The 16,533-nt window shown below is 43.3% G+C and overlaps 1 protein-coding gene across 12 annotated transcripts in view; it reads right to left on the bottom strand.

The window, feature by feature from the left end:
• Window positions 1-399: 399 nt before the first annotated feature.
• The window catches only part of ABLIM1 (actin binding LIM protein 1), a 316,566-nt gene continuing 300,432 nt past the window's right edge, over window positions 400-16,533 (bottom strand). For 6 of the 12 annotated variants that reach the window (XR_009186072.2, XR_009186068.2, XR_009186063.2 and 3 more), the window contains 7 exons: window positions 14,865-15,011; window positions 12,547-12,638; window positions 11,230-11,335; window positions 9,636-9,700; window positions 8,931-8,991; window positions 7,432-8,299; window positions 6,403-6,647 (listed from right to left, as the gene is read on the bottom strand). Coding sequence is in view for 1 of the 12 variants with exons in the window: in XM_058298332.1 (XP_058154315.1) it covers window positions 5,345-5,458; window positions 6,567-6,647; window positions 7,432-7,506; window positions 8,292-8,299; window positions 8,931-8,991; window positions 9,636-9,700; window positions 11,230-11,335; window positions 12,547-12,638; window positions 14,865-15,005 (743 nt within the window). In the remaining 11 variants the exon portion in view is untranslated. Of the gene's footprint in view, window positions 5,459-6,402; window positions 6,648-7,431; window positions 8,300-8,930; window positions 8,992-9,635; window positions 9,701-11,229; window positions 11,336-12,546; window positions 12,639-14,864; window positions 15,012-16,533 lie in introns of those variants that run through there. The other 6 variants (XR_011648992.1, XR_011648995.1, XR_011648994.1 and 3 more) reach the window with 3 other exon arrangements.

Raw genomic sequence — 16,533 nt, 5'->3', positions numbered from 1 at the left:
AGGGGATCAAAGATTGGGAACAGGCCTTTGGACAGTTGTTTTTCAGTGGCTAGTAAAACGGCCCCTATTCAAGTGGCTCAGAAGTTCTTGTCCACAAACCTCCTGACTAAATGCTAAGGCTGTCACTGTTGTGTGTCACAAAACCAACCAGTATCTAGAGCGGCACAGTCTACAAACTCTCGAGATTTTATTTTTCTTTTGTTGGTTTGGTCAACACGACATGTTGCTCTTTATTGCACCTGCCCACCTACCGACCGCCTTCTGCGATTCCTGAGGTTTTGACCAGATTCTGACTCAGTTCTGGTTATTAGAATTGGGATGACATGTTTAAAAACAGGAGTAGACCCGTAAACGGGGCAGGGAACAGGGGACCGAAAAATGAAACGCGGTGTGGAGGCATTTATGAATAAAGCACACAACTTTATTCACGGAGCTGTTCTGAGTACAACGGGAAGGCAGAGCGGGGAGGCCTCGGAGTGCGGTACGTGCTGCTGCTGCTGCGGGGGCAGGGCAGGGACGCGGCCCAGCGACCCGGGGGCCGGCGGCCACCCCCTCCCTCTGCAGACAAGCGCATGGGACGCGGCACATAGCTGGACAACCACTCGCTTTCACAGGGGACACGCCACATTTTAAAAAGGAGATTTCCCAAATGTTCATTTTCATTATGTTTGAAATGGGAGGAAGGAAGAGAAGAACCATCTGCTTTCCAACATGTACAAAAAATGCCATAAACCCAACCTAAAACGAAAGAACTGTGAGAGCTTCGAGGCCGAGTTGTCGACAACTCACAGAAAGCACACACGTTTATTACTGGACAGGTCTGTACATAAAAACCAAATAGAACATCAGTTTTGAGGACCATCGTTCTCTCTTCTGAAAGGTCAAGAAACCTATCATGTACAGTCTCCAAGGGGCTCACCACCTTTCTGCATGATAATGGACACAGCGAATCACCTCCTTCCACCTCAGGCCAGTGGGCTCAGGAAGTGCCTCGTGGGAGAACTTCACTCAAGGGAGACACACAATGGGGTAGAATTTAATGATAACATTTATGCTCAGTTACACTGAGATTTGGGTTTGCTTAATTTTGGAGGGTGCACAGATATTGTTGGGCAAGTTTCTTTCAGTGTAAACTGACCACTTTCCCCTTCGATTTCCATTTGAGTTTGCCATCTGTTAAACCTGACCAAATACAAGCATCCATATGCAAAGCATTCTCAGTCCCCATCTCCCCACTGTGTCCTGAGCAACAAACAGAAAGGTTTCTCTTTCATCACCATGAAGTTTCCTTAATGTACATCATTACGGCGCAGTGTCATTGCAAATCTCAAGCCTGAAATCATCTTTTTCTGGATAGAAACTTCCTCAAAAGGGAGCACTGATGAGTGAGTTTTAGGGCACACTGACAAACACTGAGTTCCTCAAAAGGAAATAATTTAAAAAATAACGTAAAACCAAGGTTAGCATAGGAAATACAGATTGACTAGTTATCAGAAATACAAAAGAGGTGGCTTATAAAAACCAAACTTGCTTCAGAGCGTACAAAAGTGCCAATGGCACGAAGTTCATTTTCCTTCCACTGAACCCACTGTTGGGAGGAGTTACCTGTCCCCTCAATGCTTCAGTCAACGCTAATACCAAGTTTGCTTTAAATAGCTTTGATAGAAAGACCTACCTAGTCAAAAGTGGTTAGTTTGAGTTTTTTAAACTTGCAAAAGTGTATATATTTTATATATCTGAGAAGCAATTCTTTAGAAAAAGGGGTTTGCTTCAAAGTGTAAAGAAATCAGGTGAACATCTTAAAAACATTTCAAGCAAGACTTCTCCAAGGAGAGTTGGTTGCTATAACCAGTTTGAGGGGGTAGGGCGAGGATTGCAAACGAGATTCATCCCAGCCTTCACCTCAGAAAAGGAAACTCCATTTGGAAAGAAAAGATTTCTGAGTGGGGTGGGAGAGCAGACAGATACTACAGGACATGACAGATAGAATACTACCTGTTTCTTTTCTTTTCTTTTTTTTTTCGGTACCTTTTTACCCATTGTCTAACTTTTTTGTTTGTTTGAGGTTTCAGAGAAAAAGAGATTAATCTATAGTTACCAGAGAAGTCATATGAAGAATACTTCATAAATAATCCCAAACCAAAATATAGATGCATAGTTGTCTGCACAAGTTTCCAAAAGCTCTTTGTCATATAACAGGTATCACAGGAAGACTAAATGATATCCTGGCTTTTATGGAAGAAATTTTAAAGGAAGCCCTGACTTTCATTTTCTTACACGGGCCTCTCTTACTTTATACAATCAGTATGATTGCAGGGAAGGCAAATGCTCAAAAATCTAGCCCTTTATATGCATCGGCGGCGTGTACCACGTATATAAGTCCTTTCCTAGAGAGAACAATCTCTGTTCATCTGTGTTGACAATCCGAGTTACGTACAGGGGAGGCTTAAAGCAGAGAGGACTGACCTCCTGGACTGCGGTCTGGGCACTTTGAGGACACACATGCTGAGAAGACTTTAACAGAAGAGGAAAAACTTGGCAGCCCACATATTCAACTTGGCAGTTAAGAGAACCAGGTTGCCCCCAAACCCATGCTCCCAGCTGGAGCCTTCCTCTGGGGAATGGTGTTGGGGAGCCCACTGTGTCCAACGTCCTCTCCCCAGAGCAGACAGGAGGCTACTGACATTTTCTGGCAATGCATTTTTGCATGGGGTAGTTTAAATTAGCTAACATACTTGATATGGAAACAAGCCCCCACTCCCCCCACCCTCCCCACCCTTGAGTTGGATGCAGGCATGAGCTCAAAAGACATGAGAAAAATTAAAGTTTCATTAACAAGTTTAGTTCTTCAACTATAATGTCATTGTAATCTTGGGCAGACTCCTTAACTCTGGGACTCTGTAACATAAGAGTTATCCCGTTTATCAGTCTAACGTGCTCTTTTTACAACAGGGCATTGTCCTCCTTACTTAGACCAATAGATAGGAATTTCAGCAAAACCACCCGATTGTGCCCATGTTGCCCCAATGCCTTTGTTTTTCTTCTACTGGCATCTGATCTGCAAGTGTGTGCTTTGGGTCAGAACTCATTAACCGATAAAAAGCATTGGGGGTCCTTTATTACCTCCACACTGAAAAAATTGCTCTGCCAGCCAAGTGCTGGGATCCTGGCAGCCATCACTGGTATTGATCGTGGCTGGGAAACACCAGGTACAAACCACAGCGTCTGCCTCCCACGCTTGCACATGCTTGGGGAGCTCAAAGGGGAGGATGGACCCCTTGCTTCGTCAGAGCCAAGCGATGACCAGGACACCAGACTTTGGGCCGAGGCTGCCAACACAGGAGAGGTCAGAGAGAAGATGGGACAGAACGTATCAAAGGAAGCAAGAGGCACCTGATACGTGAAGGGGCAAGTCTGCAAGCTGCCATCTGAAGCAGCAGCTGGTCTCGGCTCCTCAGCCCCATCCTGTCACAGCCATCTGCTAAGCAGATCAGTAGGACCACGACACACACATCCACACCCACACACATTTGTGAGAACAGTCCTTGAGCATTCCAGTCCGTAGCACTGACAGGACAAGCCAACAGAGAGTCCTTCCATAAGCGACCAGGAGAACGTTAAACAGCAATTAGTGTCCACGACAGCACCCAGTTCACGGAAGTGTATTGCCAGTTATAGGTGTGCAGCACAGGTTCAGAAAATAGTTTTCTTGCTTGTTACTGTTGGTGTCAGACAGCTAGTGAAGAATTTCTGAGCTTTTGTTATCAGTGACATATGTAGGTGAATTCAACTGCTTTCTACTTTGGCTTTAAAACAAAGCTTAAATTCCTAAGCAGAGACTCAAAGCATGAGAATAAATGTGACAACTTCACACGATTTGGTGAAATCCAAGGCTCAGACTGAAATCTGGTATTGCAGAGCGAGGACTCTGATCTCCACACAGAGCCCGATCCCACAGCTGTGTCTTCACACGCTGATCCTGACATGAGCGACACGGTGCACAGAGGATGCTGGCTACTGAGTGCCAACGCCCTTCCTGGAAGGAGGTGACAGTGCAGCGGGCAGTTTGGCCTCACTCTTGATCTCTGCACCACGTGCACCTGTGCAAATCTCCCTGAGAAGCTGCAGCACAGCAGTACAGACATTCAAGCAGAAATGAGACCACAAAGCACATGCAGACTTAAAACAGACAAAACCCACAACATACTAAGCCATCAAATCCACAGTACTAGGAGGGAAGGGAAAAGGCCAAATGAAACCTGTCTGAGGCAACTTGCTCTGGAGTTGCAGAGCTTTAAAAACGAGAAACATGCCTTTCCTTAGCCTAGTGCTGAAATGACCTTAAAGAACAAAGCCAGGGCTGGGCTTGGGCTGCTTCACAGGATGGCAGATGCAGGGGACGCCAGGCTGCAGAAGCTGTGTTGGTACGATGCGGAGCTTGTGTGTTGCCGCGAGTGGTATTGCCATCTGGGGGGAAACGGTGGTAAGAATCACCTAACTGCACCCAACCCAGCCAATCCGGAGACCCTCCCTCCCATTTCCTTTCTTTGCAAGCGGGGGGAGGGGGGCGCCAAGCCAGGCCCCGCTCCTTAGTGGGGCAGCAGAATCAAGCACACTATCTTAAGTAGAAAAAAAAAGTTAAGCGAGGCTTCCTTTCATTCCCTTTCCTTCTTTTTCTCCTTTTAAGCAATTTTAATAACAGCTGCTTCATTTGCCAACCAGATCCTAGCGAACAGTAGAGAGCAAGGAGCTTGCTAAAGGTGACTTTTGCGGATGGTCGCCCACTCAGAGCTGCCGGCCTGCCTGCTGCCTGCGGCTGGCTGCCATCCCACCTACAGGTGGGCAGAGGCTCACGAGGCCAGGAAGGAGAGGCCGGAGCACAACGGCTGCTACTCAGGGTCTTCCTCAGACTCTTCTTCCTTAGCCACAGGGCTACAGAATAAATACATTTGTACTCTGGATTTACAATATATTTTTTTCCACGCAGCATCCTAAGGGCACTTGCTGGCTCTTACCCTTACGGTCAGCACTACTGTTGGACAACAGTTAAAAGAAAAACAAAAGAAGGAAGGAGCTCTGTCGTGGGCGTAAAGTAACATAAAAAGGGCACATGGGAACACTGCTGTGGAGTTTGAGAACACAGAAATTTCTACCCCTCTGCTTCTTGGCCAGCATTGCTATTGGTTGGCCCAATAGTCGGCTCGTGGGTGTTTAATCAGATTTTCCCTTTTGGCTGATGCTGAGGGTTTTCAAATTCTCCAATCAATCAAGTTCGGGCCTTAGTACAACATCCTGCAGTCACCGCCATGGCCACTCCTTTCTATTAGCTGTCTACGGGGAGGACTTAGAAGAGTTTCGCTTTTTTCTTCATGTCATTGCGTCTCCAAAGAGGTAACTTGTCAAACTCCTGTATGGACATTCCGAAGATTTCCCGAAACACTTCAGGGGCTAAGTGGCGCTGTGAAGGGAGAAAAGAGCAGGGGTCACTGCTGATGGCCACATGGGTGGCTTTGAAAACTACTCTCTGTTTTACAAATAATCATTTCCAAGAGCAAGGCAGGATAATGAGAGAAGGCGACCCTGAGGCTTGTTACAAAGGCACTGGACATGGTCGTTCTTTATCTGGCCAGCCGGGTGAGGTTCCTGCCCCAGTAAAAGCAGCTGGCAGAGTATTAACTGTTACCGTAACAACACTGAATAGTGACAGGATGGTGATTTACTATGTTGGAGGCAACTCCACTTCAGGTTCTTGGGATGTTGAGAAGATGCAGGGAAAATACACCAGAGCATTAAGTAAGCCAAAAAGAGAAACTTCCAGAGTGGTCTCTCCAGAGCTCTAGGACTTCCTTCTGGCTCAGCAACAGGAGGTAAAGTGGATACCTGGTCTTACTGGGCCCACCTTCCTTCTATCCCTCTTTCTAGAAAAGTTCCTTTAAGATGCTGCAGCTTCTCCTCTGCCAGGCTGACCTCTCCTAGAGGTACTGCCTTTCACCAGGGGAAAGCAATGATTCTTTAAGAGGCTGGCAGTCAGAGTTTTCTTAATTAAAATCATTCAGGTGGAAAAGTACAAAGATCATTCTTCCATGTCTAAGGAGATCTTGGGGTATGTGTACCCAGATAACCCTTCAACAAAGTATGCGGAAACATCCAAGAGATACTTGCCTGCTGTAAATCTCTTTATTGAGAGCTCCCTTCTCTCTCTTTATACAAACTCAGCCTGGGGTCAGGGGATAAGTATGGGGTATGTGTATAGGGATGGAGATTCCCATTCCTTCCCCACCAGTCATAATAACAATATCAAGTCTCCAAAGAAAATGACAAAAATCACACCCAATCTCCTGGGTCACTCTTCTGGATTTTTTCCAGGCATTTTTATCCTAGCCTCTTAAATATAAATTTGGGTTTTCCTCCAAAGGTATCACTTACTTTTACCTACAATATGATTTTGATTCTTTTTGTTATTATTTCTGCTTTCACGGAAGAAATAAGACATTCCTTAGGGGAAAGTTGGGGAGAAAGCACAGGGTGTTGTGGTTAAGACTGGATTTTTTTTTTTTTTTTTTTACCTCCAACCTGGTTCTGTCCACTTCTCTTAGGATTTTGTTGCGCCCTCTGTTGGTCACCATGAGCATTTCATATGGAAATATCTGTAAGAAATAAAAATGCCCTTTCTAGAACAGTGCTGTCCATTTTATTAACAAGTGGAATCCACCTAAAATCTAGCACTCCCAAAATAGAGCTTCTCAGGGATTATAATTAGAGCATCGGAATGATGGGCTCATCCCTCAAGACCAGCCAAGCTCAAGTTTCGCGTGGACAGTGACAGGTTCTTATATACTCCTGGCTCCCTGCACTGTCTCAGGCAGCACTGTGCCTCTCTACAGTTTTTTTGAGGGAAAGAATGCAAACTTATTATACATTGGGGATGAAGCTAAAAATTAGAAGCTCCTGGTAATGGTCACCAGAGCACAAAAGCCCTTGAGCTCTTCTGGATATACAAGGTGGTCCTGGACCTAGGGTGACCAACTTTCCCAGTGTGCCCAGGACTGAGGAGGTTTCTGGGATGCGAGACTTTCAGGGCTAAAACAGATATGCGTTGATCATGCCTTCTGGAGAATACTGCCACCGTGACACTCTGCAATGTGTTGCATTGCTCATGGCAGGGATCAGGTCACACCTGGGTTAAAAGGGAAAGATGAGCTGGCACTTAACTATGAACACAGAGCCCAAACCCAGCAAGGGCTTGAACCTGCTGTCTTGTGGCCAAGCCTGTGGCATAGCCAGGTGCCTCATGATATGGTTTGCTCAAATGCACCAATCTAGAACAAGGAGGGCCTCAAAACTCTGAGAGCAGGGAAAAGAGAAAAACCAAATTTTACAGGGCTATATCCCAGTTTGTCATCTGTATGAGAGAAGAAGATCTGTACATGCCTTTGGTTCCAACATGTTGGGCATAGACACTCCTCGGTCCATTCTCATTCCAGGCATGTGGCCATCTGGGAGTGTCTGCAACAGAAATACTAGTTTGGGAGGAGAATGAAACAGTGCAGGGAACTGAGATGAGGATGCTGCGGGCTCCCCAACTCCCTGTGTGGGTCTCCAAGCCTCACCACCATTTTGCAGACATGAGGTGCTTACACAGCCTTTCATAACCAGCTGGGGAGAGGTGTTGACTTAATCACGATTGACTAATTCCTGAACTTAGGCTCCATGTAAGCAAGTGCATGCAAGTCAAAAAAATTACCACACCTACCGTTGTTACTTTTTTATTTTTATCAAGGTTTTTTTTTCCTTTGTATCTTTTTTTTCTTCTTCTTCTTTCATTCCCCATCACAATTTTACAAAATTTAGGTTCTAATCGGGGGAAGCAATGGTACCAGAACAAACTGTTCTTTCCTACTGGCCAATATGTGAATTTCTTTTCATTTTGGACCAGGCAAGGAAGGGGAGGACCCAAAGTACTGGGTGGTTATGATGAGGGGGAGAAACGTGTGCACAGGCAGAGCCTTGAAGCTGGGCCTCTCCTACCTCAGAGAGGACTGCTCACGGACAGTGCAAGAGCGATCCAATACCTGGCCGGGTCTGCACTGTCCCCCAAGGCCTGCAGGCACAGCTTGACCTGGGCACCAGGCATGTCTGCTCCTCATGGCTTTGGACTTAGGATTTGACAGATCAATTAAAACAAACATTTTTCTAAACAGAAACCCTTCCCTGGAGCATCAGTATGGTCTGGATTGGAAGGTGACTGTTTTGCTGGTGTAGCCAACTCGAGAAAGACAAGTGTTCCGTACCTGGTAGTCTGAAATGGAAAGCAGAAGAACAGAGGATAAGGGCAAGGTCATAGAAAAACATGGGAACGTGAACAGAAAGACTACATGCTAGTACAATCTCCAAAATGTTCCTCAATGAACCATACCCCTTTCTTGCCAGCTTCTGCACAAACTGTGCCATCTGCCTCCCTAAAAGCAGGACATGTCTGCCCCATCTCAAGTCTTTAGTTAAACCAACCTTTTTTCCTGGAAGCTTTCCCTAACATCCTCAAGGTGCTCCTTCCTTCACTCTGCATCTCCGATCATACAGCATTTATCACCCTGAACTGTAATAATCTATTTATTGCAACCTCTCCTCCTTCCCATCACAGCCACACATACTTTGAGGGTAGGGGCCATGTCTTGCTTCTTGCTATACTTCCAGGGGTCTAAGATAGTGTCCAGCACATAGCAGGAGCAGTGAATGATTTCTTACAGTCTCCCTTTTCATGGCTTTATTTCATCAGGGATCCTTTGAGATTTTAATAAATGCCATAATAGCTCACAGAGGATAATGTGGTCCTACGCTGGGATGTTAACACTGCATGCCCACGCAGCCAATAAACCTGCGATCACACGTGCCCTCATGAACTCAGCCTCAAGGGCACAGAGAAGCCTCACCTCGCACGCCACCACTGACATCTCCGTAGCAGTCGTACTGAGCAAGGTCTGTAGAAACAGGCTGAAACAAGGAGAAACACTCGATTAGAAAACCTCCTCAAGTGGTCACTCTGGAATCGGGTGGAAGGGGAGAAGAGATTGGAAAAAACCATAAGAATTCTTCCCTAGCTATATTCCTGGATCCTTATTATTTTTCTTTCCTCTTTCTTCTTCTGCTATGAACTCTGTCTTTGGTAAGAAATCTAATGCCACTAATTATCAAAGAAACTCTTGGTAAACAAGTGTCTCTTGTCAATAAATAAAAATACCTTTCTCTACTTAGTTACACAACTACCTTTGTTCTACTAAGGGTGGGGAGGAGGCAACAAACTTTCCTATTCCTTTTTACAACAGACATAATGATTGCAGAAATTGTTCTCTGCTTGACATTAAACATATTTGCTAAACAATTACTTTGTCTAGTCTTCCCAACAGCTAAGAAATTACCTAAAGTCAATTTCTTTTTATCTCAATAGAATTAGTTTATTTTGCCTATAACTCAAAATTATTTTACCTGAAGGTCAGGGAGACAATGGTTTTCATTATATGCTAACACTGAGGTCAAGGGTAATACTTATTCAGACAAAGCATTAGTCCTTCAGCCAGGACTGAGGAGGGAGTAAATGCAGAATAATTAACTGAAGCCACACAGAAGAGAAATCTTACCCGGTGAAGTCCATTTCTTCCATAGCCTGGGAGAGAGGCAGTTTTAGATGATGGAGCATGTGAAGCTGAATGAGGGGGAAAAAAAAGGTATGAAACCAATTGTTAGGAAACAAAGTCCAATTCCTCAATGTTGAATTGGCAGTGAATCCTCTACCTTACAGAATAGAAGTTCAAGGAAAAATAATTTAAACAATATTTGGGCTCAAATGTTGACAAAATGTCACCATATTTGTATGCTGCAGGGAATGGAATCACTGAGGAGGGGTGAGGAAAAAACTATAGACAGTTTGCCTGGAGCTACCTGTGCTTCTACGATTTTGGCATAAACCCATGTACTAGGCACATACCAAATACTAGGCTTATGTGACACTTCAGTACAAACCTAATAGAATGATTGTGATCTCTATTTTATAGAAGACGAAAGAAGGCTAAGTGACATGAGGATCTTTACGCAGGCTCTCTGGATGCAAAAGTCCATTCCTCAGCCAGTACAGTAGCAAGAACTCACCTGGAAGCCAACCAGGTACATTATCGTGATCTACTGGCCAGTCCTGGGTGGACTCCTGGGGGGCCTGGTACAGGGTGTGATGTCCAAGCCTCCCTGACTGCTGGGCTATGGAGGAGCAGACCCAGGTTCGAATTCTGACTCTGCCACTTTGGCAGGGTATTAAATGTCTTTCTCCTATTTCTTGATCCATGTTGGCATAGTGATATCTATTTTTATAGAACAGAACCTCAGAATTAGAAGGAACTCTAAAGATCAGCAAAATACCTTGTTCCAAGAGAGGTAGCAGGGCATTCCAGTTAGGAGTGTGGGCTCTGGAGTTAGAATGCCTGGACTCCTAAATTCTTGATTTGTTAGTTATTAGCTATGTGACATTGGAAAAGTTACCTAAAATTGCTCTGCCTCAGTTTTCTTATCTGTGAAATGAAGATGATGAGAATAACAGCACCTATTTCATTGGTATGTTGTGAAGATGAAATGATATTTATCAAAAGTGCTAAACACTAGATACATTTTTAATGGAACCCTTAGAAGAGAAAAGTATGCTGCTGGGTCCAGAACATGAGAGAAGAAATCTTCTGAGTTGAGAAAGAATTGGCTTATGGCAAATATAGACTATTTCAGCATAAGGTATCAGTTTTCTCCTTCGAACATGTCAACAACCTGTCATTCTCAGATCTCACATTGAATATATTACTGTAAAAACACAAGGCTTAGAAAATGTCTTGCTTATACCCCCTACAGTAAAAAAAAAAAAAAAAATCCTGTTTTGAGTCTCCTTTTTCTGCTTCCCTCTGAGATGATTGTTCTGGAAGGCAGGTCTTATACATGGGGACTGATCTCTCATGATTCTTAAGATCCTCCAAGGGCTCCCCCTTTCCCAGCAGAAAACACACACATTTAAGGAAGAACCACATCATGCTCATAAGCTAAGCTGATAGGAAGTGGGCTTCCCAGGATTCCACTATCATAAACCACTCTGTGAGTTGCAGTAAAAATGGTTTCTGCCTCTCTTGGAATAGTCAAGGCAGGCTTTTTGTAGGAGGCAGGTGGCTCTTGGCTGGGGAAGGAGATGGATCTGCTGCTTACCTGAGTGGATGGGAGAATCATAGCGACTGGCTGACAGCAATGACCTTTCCCGGCTCTCCTTCTCCATCTCTTCTTTCAATATCAACTGCCCCAGACCTGAGTTGAGCTATTCAGAGAGGAAAGAGAAATGAAAGCAAAGCCTGCAATGAGTTGCATGGAACTGCAGTTTCTTCTGAGAAGATCCTGCAAGAAATTCATGACTCTGGAGGGGCCTGGATACCTGGGGTGCCCAGAGCCTGGTGGTAGGTAACTCAAGTGGTAGGTCAGGTTTTGGAGCCTGAACCCCTTTAGCCTTTGCAATTTCAAGGCAAAATTCCCTAAGCCCCCCAGGTTCCATGTCAGAAGAATGTCCTCCCTCCTTTCCCGTCCCCCAAACTGCCAGCAGGTGACCTCAGGGAGTACCTGTGAGTGAGTGTAAATATTTGATGTGGGGAGGGGGCACTGGGAATGGTAACCTTTAAAAAGAAACTGCATTGATTTGCTTAAAAACAAGAAAATGAGTAATACATGTTCATTGTACAGATCCTGAAAAATTCAGAAGGAAAGAAGATTTATATCCATCCAGTATTTTCTATGTACATATTATACAAAACTGGGATCATGGTATAAATGAAACTTTGTGTCTTTCTCCCCACATAATTAATGTCACATCATTTCCCCATGTGAATAAGTATCTTTTGGAAAACATCATTTCAAGGCTTTCATCAGTCCCTTTCTAGTGGGAGAATTCACAATTTCCTGATGCCCTCCACCCCAGGCTATAACCGGTCACCCTCTTTTGGTCTTCTGGGATACTGTAGACCTGGGCTATAGGTGGATGGGTATGACGAGGGTGGTAGTTCCTTCTAGCCCTTTTCTTCTGCCTCAGAAATCTATAGGAGGTCCTACAAGTCTCTGGGAAAGACTTGGAGGAATGCTCCCTCCCATGGGGATTCCTTCGGCAAAGGCAGGATAAGGGAGGGAAGTGTTGCCCTCATTCAATCTGTACCCCGCCTTGGGTCCACCTGGCCTGTCAGCATCCTTTCAACTCACGTCCCTGCACTCATATTCCACACAGTCTCGCTCTCCTTCTTGCAAAAGCCCAAACACTCTGCGTCCCTTTGGCCTCTGGCCTCAATGGCATCCCCTCCAGGAGTCCCCGAGCATTCTGCATGATATTACTAGAAGCCTGGCTTGTCTTGCCTCCCAGACTGCAGACCCCGAGGGCGGGGGCCCACCTCTTGCTCATCATGGTGGCTTGCACACAACAGTCTTTCAAAAAGTACAGCTCAAATGGAACTCAAGTCAAGACAGCAGCAAGGTAGCTTAAGGACAAACCTTCATTAATTGCTCTTCTTGAAGCTGCCGGCGTCTCAGAAGTTCTTCATCATCTTCCTCTCTGCCACTAGATCTGCGTCTCATATCAGTTCCTAATTCCACAGCAAAGACAACTTCTCACATCAGCCCCACGACAAGGGAATCTTAATGGACTAGACCATCTGTGCTCAATTTGTTAGGCTGGTAAAGTCAGCGGTGATCTTTAGCATTTGAAAGTGAACATCACATGGGAAAAAAGCACCCGACAACAATTCTGCACTAGTAGCCCGTCTCTAGAGAAAATGGGCTCAGTTCAACAAGCCAGTTCAATGTGTGATACAAGGAAGGCATGAGTGTTGGCCTCCCAACAACTGGTCTGCTGACTGGTACTTAGTTTGCTTTTGTGATGGAAAGGGTTTCAGTCTAAGTTACCCCATCAACCACTCATCAACACTCACTGTAATGAATGGAAAGGGCATCTACAAATATTATGTTGATGTCTCCGAGGTCAATTTTCAAGAGGAGAGGACTCCAAATTCATCTACATACCATCAAAGAGAAAAGGCAGTCACTCTTTTGTGACAAAGCTTAAAATATTGTATTTTTTGCTTTTCTGAATATTTAGAATTATTATAAGGTAACTCTGTCCTTTACCCTTAATATGTTTACTTTAAAAACATGCTTTACATTTTTTTTTAAAGAATGGGTCTCTAACGTTTCCTTTAGCTCATCCTTGGGAAAATGATCACAAAAGAGTTTTATACTGATAGGTAAATAAAGACAGTGATATTACAGCTAAAAAGTTATTTACTTTGGTAAAATAGAGCCAATCATGTAAAATATTTGAGCTCCCTGGAAAAAAAGGGGACAGGGAAAGAGAAGAGGAATTTGTTTGAATAGTTGAGAGGTTAGGATAATTTTTTCTTCTTAAATTGTTTGGATTAATCTGATTGCGGGAGGAAACAGGAAAACTTGCTAATCTAATCAAAATAAACTTTGATGGTCATAGTTTTATCATTTTGATTAATTGACCTCAAATTTCCCTCATCTTGAAACCTAAAAGAGCTTTAAACTATTTAGTGATAATAGATTTGCAACAAAATTTTAATTCTCCCTGCCAAGCTCAAATCACCCCCCAAAAATTTAGCTGTTTTAGCACCCCCACTAAGCGACATGGCTAAAAGCAGGGATCTCAGGGCCCCCAAAACCCCTCAAGGGCATGAGTTCATGAAGAAAGGCTGACATTTAATTCTTAGTTCTTAAAATTATAAACGTCTATATGAATTTTATCTCTGTAGTCTACATTAATAAAAATTCATAGACAAGTTTCTAAGAATTGGATATATCTCAAATCAATGTTACTTATAAAATAAATGTGAATAATGGACTGAGGAAATGGAGTTTCCTTCAACTATTTCTATTTAAATTGCCCCAAAAATCTACTTATGTTGCTTATAAAAGTTATTCCAAAAATATCTTGATAAAAATGACATGATGAAGAAAATCTGGAGATTTTGGAAAATTGAAGGCCTTTTAAGTTGTCAACAGCAATGTGATAAGATAGTCAAATCCTCATAAAACTGACACAATAAATTTTCAGTATTAGCTTCTGGGTTTGCTAATACTTCTTTTTAGCCAAGTGATTTTACTATGGACAAAACAGCGAAGACATGGACACAATTCTAAAGCATAAATGCGTGGTTCAAAGCAAAGAATGAAACCGCTCAAGTGTGACATTATAGCACAGAATTCATGGAAACGATATGAGAGACAGAAAATTCATGTGAGTAATATTTCAGAATACCCACTTCTGGAATAGCCCTTCTTAGAAGCCGAGAATGTGATCTTGAAAGAAGAGTGAAAGTGCATAAGTGTTAAGATTTGTGGTTAAGAGAATTTTAACTAACACTCAGAAATAGTCTAAAACAAATTTAACTGGAAAAAGTCACGCTTCTCTCAGAAACTTTGCCCTCTGGACTCTAATTATAGGAACAATGTTCTTGTCATGAGGTTCTAACTCAAATATATTACAAAGGGTTACTGGTTCGGTAAGAACTTGGAGTTGATGCAAACCATCAGTTTTAGGCCAGTTCTTTATTTCTGAAAACTCTGTTAGAGCAGTGCTCTCTGGTGGTTGCATTTTTGTAACTTGTAAGCACTTTTTGCACACAAATTAGCACCATTCCTCCCCTTCCCCCTCCATACTATTTCTACCTCTTGGTCATACTTTTTTTAAAACCTCGTTACAATAGGACACATTTTCTTGCATATTTTTAAGAACCTTATTTTGAGATCCCCTCCCAGTTTTGTCCCCTTGGGGGGCTGTGACAGCTGCATACCTATGGAGGCAAGTGAAGGGGGACCGGGCCAGTGGTCCGTCTCAATCTTTGGTATCTCGCTGGGGTCCGGAGCCTGGGCTGCTGGGAACTTGGAAAACTTGATGATATCTTCTGCAGACTTGCTCTGGGCTGCCAAGGCAGCTGCATCTGGTGGGAATCAGGGAGCTCAGCTATCAGTCTGCGAGGCAGAGGGGGCACTACTCTGCTCCACGGACATGCTTTCGGGGTTCTCTGGCAAAGTTCTCAACTCTGGAAGGCTCTGCTAATCACCATTCAGTGATGCCTAGTGACAGCTCAACTCTTCCTTGCTTCACATTTGTTCTACATCTGAAAAAACCTGTTCTATAGCTCTGCTGTTCCCTATCAACTACAGGTGTATATTTAAATTTGAACTAAAATTTAAAATTTATTTCCTTAGTTGTACTAGTCACATTTCAAGTGCTCAGTGGCCAAATGTGATTAAGTGGTTACTGTACTGGACATCACAGATATAGAATATTTCCACCAACAGAGAAATTTCCATTGGACAATACTCTTTAGAGTAATAAGAAATTCAAATTTGTAATTTGAAATGAAAGAGCTAACTTAAAAAGCATGCTACTGTTACTTGACTGTACTTGTAAATCATTAGAGGGCAGGCTGGCTTTGTTTCTTTAGACAAGAAGTCACAACTATATTGGTCCAATTCATTTTATTTTTTATGTACTGTATATGTGACCTTGAGTCCTAGGAGAAATGGAAATGTGACAGTCCAATTTCAACTTGCAGGGATTTAGCATAGCACAGTTGTTTGCCATACCCACTCATGGTTTTGTTCAAGGGCCTGTACATTCAAGTCAGTTATCCCAATTTGAAACAATAAATGGCAAACTTGCAGCAACCATTAGTTAAACAGTTCTTAAGAGCTACACTCGGAGGAGGAGTCACTGGCTGGGGCCCCAAGTCTAATCTCAGAGTCAGAGCAAAACAAATCAGGTTAAATGGTCAGTCTCTGATTCTGGCTAATTTTGCAAACTGCCTTGGGATGCAACTAAACACTTCGAAAATTTACAATGCCTTAAATAAAACTTTTTGTGTGTGTGTGTGTGACTTCCATATTTTTAAAACTTGGAAATACATTTTTGAATCTTTAGCTCCAACTCTTCCATTTTTTAGTAACCCTTTGGGTCTCAGTTTGCTTAAAGGACTTGACTATGGTCATCTGCTAAGTGTTAAAGTCAGGCATGGAGCAGTGTTTCTCTGAAAACTGATCTCAGGAGCAAAAAATTTCAGCTTAGGAAACACTGCATGCTATATTCCCTTCTTAAAGATGAACAAAGCATGATAGCCCACTAAAGACTGAGAAGCTCTGCATTAAAAAAAGCAACAAAACAGGTGTGACTATTTAAAGGGAGTGTTTTCCAAATGCTCAGAGCTCAGGCACCGTTTGTGGTATAACATCTGTTTCTACTGCTTGGAACTGTGGTTCTGCAGAGCGTCCTTTGGGCAGTGCTGCTCTGACTGTGCTACTCTTAAATTGTAACAGACTTAGAGTAAAGACTCAAAGTAAATTTTTTGAAGGGATGCCAGTTAATCCCTTCCAAATAAATAACATTATCTAATCTCAAATCTTGTTAATTTTCCTTCTGAGACGGGGCTTATGGATTTTTTAAAATATGTTGGTTTTGAT

This window comes from Dasypus novemcinctus, chromosome 6 (genome assembly GCF_030445035.2).
Source record: "Dasypus novemcinctus isolate mDasNov1 chromosome 6, mDasNov1.1.hap2, whole genome shotgun sequence".
In the NCBI taxonomy this organism is placed as follows: domain Eukaryota; kingdom Metazoa; phylum Chordata; class Mammalia; order Cingulata; family Dasypodidae; genus Dasypus; species Dasypus novemcinctus.
This window is presented reverse-complemented; position numbering and strand designations above follow the sequence as displayed.